This window comes from Arachis ipaensis, chromosome B7 (genome assembly GCF_059453495.1).
Source record: "Arachis ipaensis isolate K30076 ecotype BB chromosome B7, ASM5945349v1, whole genome shotgun sequence".
Taxonomy (NCBI): Eukaryota; Viridiplantae; Streptophyta; class Magnoliopsida; order Fabales; family Fabaceae; genus Arachis; species Arachis ipaensis.
The window spans coordinates 23,853,268-23,865,578 of record NC_142442.1 but is presented as its reverse complement, the minus strand read 5'-3'; the positions used below and the strand labels follow the sequence as shown (position 1 = coordinate 23,865,578).

The 12,311-nt window shown below is 34.4% G+C and overlaps 1 protein-coding gene across 1 annotated transcript; it reads left to right on the top strand.

Moving 5' to 3' along the window:
• The first annotated feature begins 4,023 nt into the window (after window positions 1-4,023).
• Window positions 4,024-6,358, top strand: LOC107606911 (exocyst complex component EXO70B1-like). Its single transcript, XM_016308914.2, has one exon. The coding sequence runs from the start codon at window positions 4,201-4,203 to the stop codon at window positions 6,346-6,348; it is 2,148 nt and encodes a 715-aa protein (XP_016164400.2). The 5' UTR covers window positions 4,024-4,200; the 3' UTR covers window positions 6,349-6,358.
• The last annotated feature ends 5,953 nt before the right edge of the window (window positions 6,359-12,311 follow it).

Sequence of the window (12,311 nt, the reverse complement as noted above, 5' to 3'; positions counted from 1 at the left end):
TTATTTTTTAATGTACATAATAATAATAATAATAATAATAATAATAAACAAGTATATCACAGTAAAAAAGGAAGCATGTCACCAAATAATTTATCATCCGAATTACATATGAATCAAATTGATAATATGAGGGCTAACACTACAAAAATCGATAACAAGGTTAGGGACTTACAAAATCTTTCTTAAGATCATAGAAAAAAATGTTTATATTTGTGTGATATATAAAACAATTATCATATTATTATTATTATTATTACATTATATATATATATATATATATATATATATATGAGCAAAAAAAGTCCAACTGTTTTAAAGTAGAATTTTTTTAATATTTGATTAAATGTTCTTGTATTTAGTACTTTTTTTTTTGGCACTTCCTCTTAGTTAAAAATATATCATTATAATTTTTTAGTTATTATTGTTAGGGGTGTTTATAGATGGGATATGGCTGAAATTTCGATCCAATCCGCACTAAACTCATTAGATCAAATTCGATATTCACACTTTTTATGTTTGGATCAGATATCAAATATATCCATAAAATAAAAAATATTAAAAAATTTTATTTTTATAAAAAAAGTCAATAATTTTTTTGTTTACTTTTGTAAACATATTTACTTCTATTTGATTAGAGTGTGGATCCGATTCGATCCAATCCGATCATCTTACAGATCAGATCATATCCTCAAATTACAGATCAGATACGGATAAATATTGTGGATTTATATGGATATGATCTAATCTATGAACACCCCTAACTATTACTATAGGTTCATTGTTGCAAAAGAATGCTTCTTTTATTATAAACCATTATTAGATCTTAATTACTATTAAAACAACTTAATTATCAACAAAGAGATAATACTTATTGGTCTCTGAAATTATATTCGTATTTGAATCCATAGTTGTAAAAACCGAACTGGATCGACTGGTTCGACCGAAAAACTAGTGAATCAGACTAGAACCGAACCCTAGTTCGGTTCGATTTACTCTTTGGACTATTTAAGAAATAAAATCGGTGTAAACCGATACAAACCGGTGCAAACCGGTCTAACCGAACTGGTCTGCTTGAAAATTTTTTTAAAATGTTACCACTCACCACAAAGTCTCGAACCAAGAACCTTCGAGTAAAAGCAACCTCTACTTGCCATTTAGCCATTTCACTTCTAAGTATTATATTTGACAAATACTAATTATATAGTATACATAAATATCTAATTTAATTTAATTTTTATTTTTTCTATTTTTAAAATTAATTATATTTTAATTATACACCATTATTAATATAAATATAAATTTTACTAAAAATTTATTAATTTACTTGATCTATTTTATTGCTAGTATTGTGATTAAGGTTATTTGTTTTGATGTTAGTGTTAAAATCTACTGATATTATAGTTAGATGATAGGCTTTGTGAATTAATTATTTTTTTATTGTGTCAAAATAAGATACTATTGTAGTATTAAAATTTTATGATTTTTTTATATTAGTTATTTTTAGAAATTGAGACTTGATTCTTCATAAAATATTAGTGAAGATATGTATTTCAAATTTTAATTTTAAGTTTTTAACTATTTTATATTTTATATTTACGTGAGACCGGTTTTATCGGTTCAACCAGTGATTTATCGGTTGAACCAATAAACCAGTGAACCAGTAGCTTGACCGGTTCGATTACTGGTTCGATTCTAACAACTATGTTTCAATCTAATTTCAAAAACTTCAATTTACTCAATTTAGTCTCCCAACTTAATAGTTATGACTCACATTGGTTCCTAATCTTATTTTTGTCACTGTCTCACAAAATCGTTAACAACATGCTGAGATGGACTAACGACTGTTACATTATACATTCTAGCGACTGTTTGATGTGACAATTGAAATTTTTTTTACCTTATTTTTTTTCAACTAAACACTTAAAACCCTAATATGAGTCACAGATACCTAAGTTAAAAAATCAAACTAAGTAAATTGAAACTTTTAAAATCAGATTAAAGCTCGAATATAATTTCAAAACAGAACTTTAACTTATGTAGTGATTAATTTAAATGAGAATCAAAAAAATCAAAATTCAACATAATTTTTATCAATGTTTTCAAATTTGAAATTTCTATACCAAAATTAACTAGGATTTTTCTTTAAATTAAAAATGTAATGAAATAGTGACTTTAATTATCTTAACCAATGTCCTAATTAATTACTTTTATGTCTTAAAAAAAGTACTAGGGTTGCACACGGATCGGATCGGATCGGATATAGCCTAAAATTCTATCCGATCCGCACTGCACTCATCGGATCGGATCGGATACGATATCCGCATTTTTTTAGGCCGGATCCGATCCGATCCGATCCGCAAGTATGCGGATCGGATCGGATCGGATATCAGGTATATCTGCATAATTTAAAAAAAAAAACTATTTTAAGATTCTATTTGACTATTTTTACAAAAAAAATCCAAAAAATTCATTTTTTATCTGTTTAAGCCTATTTACTCCTAAAATATTATCAATAATAGTTCTTTTGAATAACAAAAATAAAATAATAACACAAGATTTAAGTTTAATTATTCTAAGTTGAAGTACAACATAAAAAATTAAAAACAAAATATCATAAAATTCAGAAATAACACACTAAAATTCATATCACATTAGGGTTTATTTTCTTAAACTATGCTATTTATATGTGATGTGCGGATATGCGGATTTGCGGATCGGATCCGCGGATATCACTGCCAAATCCGCAATCCGATCCGACCATAGTGCGGATCCGATTCGATCCGATCCGATGGCTCTGCGGATCGGATAATATCCGCAAAATTTGGATCGGATGCGAATAATTACCGCGGATATGCGGATATTATCCGATCCATGTGCAACCCTAAAAAAAACTGTATATGAGAAAAAAATAATTAATTTGTCTACTTTAATAAATAGTTATTTTACTAAAACGAAAGAAACTATTTTTTTAGAATTTTTAAGATCTAATTAATATTATATATATTTTATTACACTACATTTAGTTATAAAAATTTTATTTATTTCTAATGCTTATATTAAAAATAAAAAAATTTAAATTAGTGAATCTTAATATATAATATAATAATAATATAGTAATTATTTTATATATTGTACGAATATAAATTAATTATTTTTTTATTTATAAAAATTTTAAGAGCTTGTTATATATATATATATATATATATATATATATATATATTGATGAATGTGATATATTTTTTTATGTAAATAATCTTTTAAAAAAAATCTAATAATTAATTTATTATTTTTTTTGTTTTAGTTTAAATTAAATGTTTTTTATTGTTTCTGGAAAGAAAATCTTTTGAGGAATTTAATAATATGTGATGAGGAACACCAAATAAATTATACAAAAATAAATTAAAACACAACATAGAAACATCTTTAAGAAAAGATGTTTTAGGCGTCTTTATGTGAGTGGTCTCCATAATTTAAATAGTATAGTATTTTAATCCTTATCTAAAGGTTTGATCAAGTCTCATTTCTAATTTTAGAAAAAATTAATAGTATTTATATATAAATATATAGTAATAGATATTAGCTCCTTTTGGTCTTTTGGGAGAAAACTTTTGGTCTTTTGCGTTTTGGACATATGCTACATGCAGCAGTTCTTTATATTTGCTCCTTTTATTTGTTTCAAACAAAACGCGGTAAGGTAAGAAACAGAGGGATAACCCTTTCATTGTTTCATACACAATTGATGGGCAACGACTTTCTTTTCCGACTACTTTTTTGCTTTCCAAACTATGTTGAAATCGAACAAAAAGAATGTGGATGCATTCATTTAGAACGCCGAAAGTGCCATTAAAATACTAAGGAGGTGGTAGTTGGTACGCACAGAAATAAAATAACATTTCTCTCTTGGGTCGCAGAAGTACGGCTAATACTAGGTGAAAAAAGAAGCAGGTTCTTCCAAATGAAAAAAAAAAAATAATGATAATCATAATGGGCGCTTCTTCTTCGAAACTTGGGGTGAAACTGTGAATGATGGAGAAGCTGGCTTATCTTTTTCTCAACAACAATAATAATAAGATTACAACTTGCAGTGAAACCTTGTCACTTAAAATAGGGAAGAAGAGGCGAAGAGCTTTTCGGCTAGACAATTACCCTTTCCTGCTTACTGTGTGTGTATGAACTAAGCCTTATTAGCTTCGCGAAAACATGCCTACTGCTTCTTCCTTGCCAGACCAATTAAAAGATTGGATGCTGCATAGGTCACATGAATGGTGGTTAGTGAGTAGTGTCCTGTCAGCTTCGGTTGGACTCATCTGTTTTGCTGTCAGCTTCTTCAACCATCATCTTAAAGAATGGAATCTGTTGCTTAAATTCTCCATCATCTCCGTTGCTTGCATTGCCCTCATCTGTATTGCAGTTTTAATTGCAAAAAAAATGCTAGAGGGGAGCAATCCTTGGGTTAAAGCACATTTGGTATTTTTCGCCATTATAGTCACATATATCCTCACCTTCTTTCTTGATAAAGAAAAAGAGGAGGAACCGGATGTATATGGCCTGGTATCCTATGCTGCATTTGCTGTGCTGTTTTTAAGTCTAGCAATACAGACTCGACTCGGTTTTTTGGGAGAAATCGTATACTTTTTTCTTGGAGTTCTACTTATCCGACTCATGGAGATAAAATGGTGGTTGGTTTTCCCTGGAGCATGCTTCAGTTATCCACTCATCATTCTTTCTTCATTTCTAGATGAACTATCAGGAGAACGCGGTCGCCTCCCCATTCGAACGCCTCTACCAGCTTCACCCGATGCTGAAACTTCTCATGTTGATGATACCGGCGCTCTAATGAGTCCACAACAATCCAATAATACCGATACCGATACTGTTCCTCTTTTGGCGCCTCAACCACCAGTTCGGCGTGATGATCTCTTAGACGTGTTCAGGCATGCTCTACGCCCGCTTAATGGGATGGATAGGGAAGTTGCAAGGGAGTTACAGCGCCCCTTGAAGGATTACATCACGGATAGAAGTGAAGAGGTTCCAGAGGTATTGGTGAATGACCCCAACTTCCTAGTGGATAGGATTTCGCCACAGGTACTTGATGAGCTGAATCGCTTGATGAAGAATTCGCCCCAGTTTGAAGAGCACATTAAGAATTTGGTGGTGGATGAATACAGCAGAAGTCGGAAACGGTTCTTGGAGATATGCCAGGTGGAGTTACAGTTGAATGTGCAACAAACATGGAATGACATCCACGATGGAAGCGAAAGGCACAGGATCCAGAGGTGGATTAAACTTTCCACCATAGCATTGAGGATGCTATTTCCTTATGAACGGAGACTCTGCCAGCGAATCTTTGGCTCCCACTCTGAAATCTCGGATAAGTGTTTCATGCAGGTTTGCTCGGAATTGGCACAAGATTTACTGAATTTCACGGATCATATTGCAAATAGGAGGAATTTTGAACAGATGAGCTATTCGCACTCCATTTTCCAAGTGTTCAGAACACTAAACCTAAGTATTCCAGCCTTTGAGTCACTGTTTTCTAATTCTCACTTCGGCTCTTCACTCTGGATTGAAGCAGCGCGCGTTAAAGAAAGACTGTGTAGAGTAATTAAGGATTACTTTTTCACGGAGTTGGAGGAATTGGCTCACGCAGATGGAAGTGGGTACTATATTAGGGACAAAATTCATAGCACTACTATCCGAGTAATGTTCCGCCTCAGTGATGCCTTCAGGGAAAGAGACACCCTTGAATTAATCCTCCATGATTACCCCATGGTTGATGTCATGGAAGGAGTGTCTTCGCTTTCTACTCACATTGCTTGGATGATCGAGCTGCTAGAGACCAATTTGGAAGCCTTCACAAAAAAATTTAAGAATGCTTCCGTGGGCAGTATTTACTTAATCGATAATGTTAATTACATAGTAAAGAAAGTCTGTGGTACTCAATTGAACACCATTTTGGGGGGTACTTGGCTAGAAGAACAAAGTGCCAAAATCGATCAGTACATCAAGGACTATCAAAGAATCTCATGGGATAACGTGTTGGGCTTCTTGAAGTTGGACAGCGATAATGTGACGGCAGAGTCAATGAAAGAGAAGCTCCGGTCGTTCAACGAGCAATTTCCAAAAACGTTGGTTGAACAGCGTCATTCGTCACTCGATGATCAGAAGCTACGGGAAGATATAATAGAATCGGTGCGCTTGGTCTTAGTCCCAGCATATGGAAATTTCATCAACAAGTTTCGCGATATTCTTCTTGATCATGCTGATGAGTACATCGAGTATTCAACGTCGGAAGTTGAAAGCCGCCTCAGGGGCACGTTGGACGGCTCGTTTTTTGCATTTTTCTGACCATGAATAAGTTGCCAAAAGAGAAGGTAAGGCTATCCAAGCTCGTGATATACAATTTTTTTCTTTTTTAAGAGAATTGATTTTGTCAAATATCAGTGATTAGTCTTGAATTTATTTTACAGTTTACACTTATAATTTCTATTGTTAAGGACTTAAAAAATATATATTATTTGTGCATCATGTTTAAGAAACTGAGTTCTAGAGGATGAAGATAGAAGAAGTTTCAGTGTGAAGAAAGAGAACGTAGAGATAAAATGGTTGAGAAATAAAACTGATTTCTCATTTTCTGAATTTGACAAATCACAATATGTACAATGCACTAAGCTTCCTATATATACTATCTAATCAACCTATCATAATAACGGATTTTACAACCAACTCTAACGGCAAGCTTTCTATTTTCAGTGCTTACAACAAACTCTTAGCTCCCAGATCAGCTTGGCTAACTAGTACCTCTCGGCTGAGATCACTAACTTAGCTTTATCAAAAAATAAGTCACATAAACGCTGACTGCTGCAAGTTATTGTAATAGTTTGCTTTGTTTTCTTTGGATTTCACAGGGAAAAAGATTTGAAAATGCATGTAACTGAGTCGAAAGTGTAAACATGTTTCATCTTTTTTAAAAAGCAAATATTACTTTAGAAGGATGCATTTATCTATATTATAGTGAGTGAAATTCATTTTAGATGATTACAGCTTGTCAAAGCTAAGAGAATAGATGATTATCCCTCGTCAAAGCCATGAGAATCCTGACTATATATTTTACTTACACCCAGAAAGTGGTTTAAAGTTTTTATACATGGTACTCGTATTTAGTGAACAAAATCGCCATCTATTTGAAGAAAAATGATTTTGGAAAAGTATTAGACTTAATAAGAAATTGGTGTTCTTAATATACGACTAAGCTATACAAATTAATTCTCTTATATTTTCTAAGAAAGCATAGAGTTGACACTTTGTGATCACTACTAATGTTTACTATTACTGATTATATATAATAATCAAACTATCTTACTTTTTATTTTTATTTTTTTCAAAAATCGTTTCATGTCACATGTTTCTCCTTTTTGTCCACTTTGTTTATCTGCTTTCACTGAGATTTACTGATTCACCCTTTATATTATCACGTTTGCAGGCTCTTTTTGTTTGGTTGATACTTGCATGATTGCTATTGTTTTTGTAGTGGTATACTTCCAATATGTTTGTTGGGAGGCTAGGATACTGCAGGTAGCTTCTCATTCTAAAATCTGTAACAATAAAGTTAGCTAGGTACTTGGCTATTTTAGTTATTTTAAATAAATTTGAGATGTAATTATTCTTTAGCTATAAGCTTGGGAATAAGTATTATTTTGGATTTTTTTTTGGAAGTTTAGTTTCAAGTGTAGTGATTTGGTTTTTCTTTTTCCCTCTTATAGATGATTTCGTGAATTTTAAGCGGTTCCAACAACATCTTTTTTATTAGTTCTATAAATTGAGCATAATTTTGAATTTTGAGATGTATCATTTTATAATGTAGCTTATAAAATTTTAGAGCTATATTTATCTACTTTTATATTTTAAATACTAATTGATTTGGTCTCGTTTTTGGTTAGAAAATTTTTTTGTAAGACTTTTCTATTTTTTCTTTATATTGATAAGAAGTATTTTGTTTTGTTTATTTTTTTGAGAGTTGGAAGTATATATTGTTTGATTAACTGTATATATCAAAATCAGTTACTAAAAATTAACTACTAAAATAGAATACATATTGGCATACAAAGTACACATTAAAAATTAGTTAAATTATACATGTATTGCCAACGAACTATAATTCAAATGGTATAGTCTCATAATCTTTATCTAAAGGTTCGAGTTTGAGTCTCACTTCTAATTTTAAAAAAATAAATAGTATTTATATATAAATACATAGTAATAGATTTTAACGTACAAATAATATTTTTTTATTTGATTTTGTATGTGTTCCATGCGTATGAGTCCGAGGTACGACGACTTCCTCTGCTGTCGACCGAGCTCAGATGGAAGAGTTATACGATGGCTAGGCTCGGAACACCGCGACGGGAGCACCTGCAAAAAGCACTCTGACGCTCAAGTAAGAATATGAAGTAAGAAAAGTGATAATAATAAATCAGAGTGAGTTATGTGACCTGTCCTACTCCGAGGTTATCTATCTGTTTATATAGGCGTTTGAGATTGTTTGGTTGGAGTTAGTTTCGGAATTCTCCGTCTTTGCCGAAGTTATCCATAAGGATAGCGTTTGACTCGTTAGTTGTGGTTCCGAGCTTTATATAGCTCGTCCGGATTCTGTGGGTTGTTATTATTTAATTCTGTTTTGTGCTGAGATATTCGTTTGTTATGGTTGCCGAAGTATACATTACGTATCATAGCCCCCAAACTTGCCATGTTGTTTGTAAGAAAACAAAGGCGAGCTTTTAGTTCTTCCGTGTACCTCGGCTGTAGATATTTCCTTGCGGATGTTCCTTTCTCCCGAGCTTGCCTTGATTTTCTTGGGAAAGAAAGATTTACGCATTTAATTACCACTTCATTTCCCGCGCTGGTTGAAATGATTGATGTGAAACGTGGCTCAATTTTCGGTGGCGTCCTAACCCTTGGATGTTGTTTTAAGGAATGAATGGTTGGGATTGGAACGGTTATTAAAAGGTGAAGAACCGTTTCACTTTCCTTTGGTTTTATTACCTACTTCTGTCTTAAGTGAGTTCCCAAATTTATTTTGTTGGTTTGATCCTATACTTTGTGTTTTCTGTCTTCAGAGGAGAATGAGTGGTAAAGGTAGGTTTTGAAGGATTCTAGTCCCTTTTCTTTTCTTCTGTTTTGTTTTTCTTTCTTGTTGTTTTCAAAGTCATGGAAAAAGTCAAGGTTGTTGTTATAGAGAGTGATCCCTGTAACTGGGTTAGTGAGCAGGTAAAATGTTGCGTCTTCCAGTTTAGTGATGTTGAGTCTGTGAAGGTGTTGGGGTCCAATGTGTAGGTAAGGGAAGGTCATGGTATAAATATAGAGATTTTGCCTTGTGGAGGTAACGATCGTGTATGCGAAAAGGTTGATGGGTGGTCATATTTTTACCTTTACTCTTGTTTGTTGACTGATCTTGGTGTTCGGCTCCCTTTTACTGATTTTGAATGTGGGGTTTTGTTTTGGCTGAACTGCGCCCCGTCTCAATTACATCCCAATTCATGGGGTTTTGTTCGTGCATTTGAGAATTTGATGGATATCTTGGAATATCCTCCGTCTCTTAGGGTTTTCTTCTCCTTGTTCTAGACCAAGGGTGTTAGACGTGGTTTATGGGTAAACTTTAGCAGCCATCCTCGTCGCTCTATCTTTTCTCTGCATAAGTCTTCGTATAAGGATTTTAAGAATATGTTTGTGAAAGTGAGGAGTGTTGATGATGAGTTTTCCGTTTACTTGAATGAGTTTTTGGAGGAGAGGTTTCCTATTTCTTGGTCACTTGAGCCTGTCCAGGTTCTTGATGTTGATGATAGGGTAATGGATGATAATATCGTTTTGGAGCTTTTGTTAGAGATGTTAGAGTCAACAGGACTGTTATCTGTTACGAAGTTGTTAAAGTGGGATTCGGATAAGGAGGCCGTGTTGGATTATTTAGGTAACTTATTTTGAAATGATTCTTGGTGCGGTGATATAGTGTTTGCTGATACTTATTTTCTTGTAATTCTTTTGTAGCCGAGAAAGCTCCGACCATTACTACTGCTGGGCTGAAGTCCTTCTTTAGCCAAAGGAAGAAAAGTGAGAAGAAGGGGTCGACGACTAGTGTGAACAAGGAGGGTGGAACTGTTGTTGTGCAGCCCGAGGCTAACCCTCGTCCAAAAAGAAAAAGGGTGAGGAATCGTGAGAAGGATGTTGAAAGTAAGGAGGGGGACTCGCCTATTCTACCAATTGTTGAATCCGCTTATGAGTCTCAGAAAAGGCTTCACTTGTATCGTGATGATGACAACATGAGGTCTCTGTGGTCAAGGTTCTTTCCCTTTGCGACGCTGGCTGATGAATTTTGTCGCTTCCCTGAGGATTCGAAAATGATTAACGAGATTGGCTGAGCTGGAATTAGCCGTTTCCTTTAGGTATCCTTATTTTTCACATTTGTTTATCTTAACTCTTTTAAGTTGTTTCTGATGGTTGGGTTTTGTCGTAGGTGATTGGTGCTCAGATTGTTGCTATTGGGCGGGTTCAGGAGCTTGCTGTTGAATTGGAGGCAAAAGAGTCTGTTAGTGTTGCTGAGTTGTCTTCTGCTGTACAGAAGAAAGAGAAGATGATCATCGAGCTTTCATCTTCTAGAGACCGAGCTAGCTGGGGAAAAGCGATTGCCGGCATCAGCCGCCGAGGAGTCTAAAACCTTGAAGTCTGAGAATGGTCAGCTTGTAGCTCGGGTAAAGGAGCTTGAGAATGAGGTGTATGAGGCATTTGCCCAGGGTTTTGACCGAGCTGCTGCCCAAGTTCGAGTCTTGTTTCCTAAGGTTGACGTTGGCAAGCTGGATGCTACCAAAATCATCGTGAAATGGGGAGTTGATTGATGATGAGGCTGACAAGTAGAGTGATGGTTCAAGCATTGGGGATAAGATAGAATGAAAAGTATTAGTTGTTTTGTATTGGTTTGTAAATTTGACTTTTTGATGTATTTTGGATGTTGTCGAGTTTTCTGGCATTTGTTTGTTTTGACTTTTGTCGAGTCTAAAGCTCGGTTTTGTTTGTTATAACTTGTTCCGAGTATGACGCTCAATTTAGATTCTGGTTATATATTTTGAATTGATAATAGTGTTATCGTAGTATTGTGTTTGTTGTTTTTTTTATGCAAAAAAATCGATTGAAATAGTTATGTTATTTGCATAATAGGATATGGCGTCCGGCCTCATTAAAACCCTTTGAGTAAAACCCTGCTTTTATGGGATAAAACCTCAAATGGGAAAATGAGTACCTTCATCCGCTTTGATATACATCATGATTGGTATTTCCTCAAGGAGGATACATTCCAGTTTCCTGGTACTAGATTCCCTAATAGTGTCTCTAGTTGGTATGCTCCCTTGCCGAGAACTCTATTGATTCGGAATGTGCCTTCCCAGTTTGTCGCTAATTTCCCATGAGCTTGAGGCTTTCTTGCTTCCTCTGTTTTTCTGAGGATAAGCTCTCCCGGTTCAAATGCTCGGGGGATTACCTTTTTGTCGTGTCGTTTTTGTATGAGTTGTTTCATTGCTTGTTGTCTTATTGCTGCCATCTCTCTTTCTTCGTCAATAAGATCTAGGTTAGTTGATCTTTCATCGTTATTTCTGTTTTGATTATATAATTCGGCTCTCAGAGTTGGCATTTCGATCTCTACTGGTATAAGAGCTTCTGCCCCGTATACTAGCTTGAAAGGGGTTTTTCCTGTTGCTGAGTGAATTGTTGTATTGTAGCCCCATAGGATTTCAGGAATAAGGCCAGCCCATTCGCCTTTGACATCGTCCAACTTCTTTTTTAAGGCCTGCAAAATGACTTGGTTAGCTGATTCCACCTGCCCATTCGTTTGTGGATGTTCTACTGAACTAAAATGATGCTTTATGTTAAAGTTTTGTAAGAAAATAGTGAGGTTATGGTTTGTAAATTGTCTACCGTTATCAGAAATTATTTCTCTTGGTATACCATAGCGGCATATAATGTTTTTCCAAAGGAAAGATCTCACCTTTTCGGCTTTATTCGTGCGAGAGGTTGAGCTTCTATCCATTTCGAAAAGTAGTATATTGATACCAAAAGAAATTTTACTTGCCTTGACACTTTCGGGAATGGTCCGAGAATGTCCAGCCCCCATCTATTGAAAGGCCAGCTTACTTCTAGAGTATGCAGCTTTTCGGCTGGTGTTGTTGAGATCGTGGCGTGTTTTTGACAATTGTCGCATGCTTTGACGTTGGCTATGCAATCTCTCTTCATGATTGACCAGTAGTAACTTGTTCTTAATATCTTGGCGG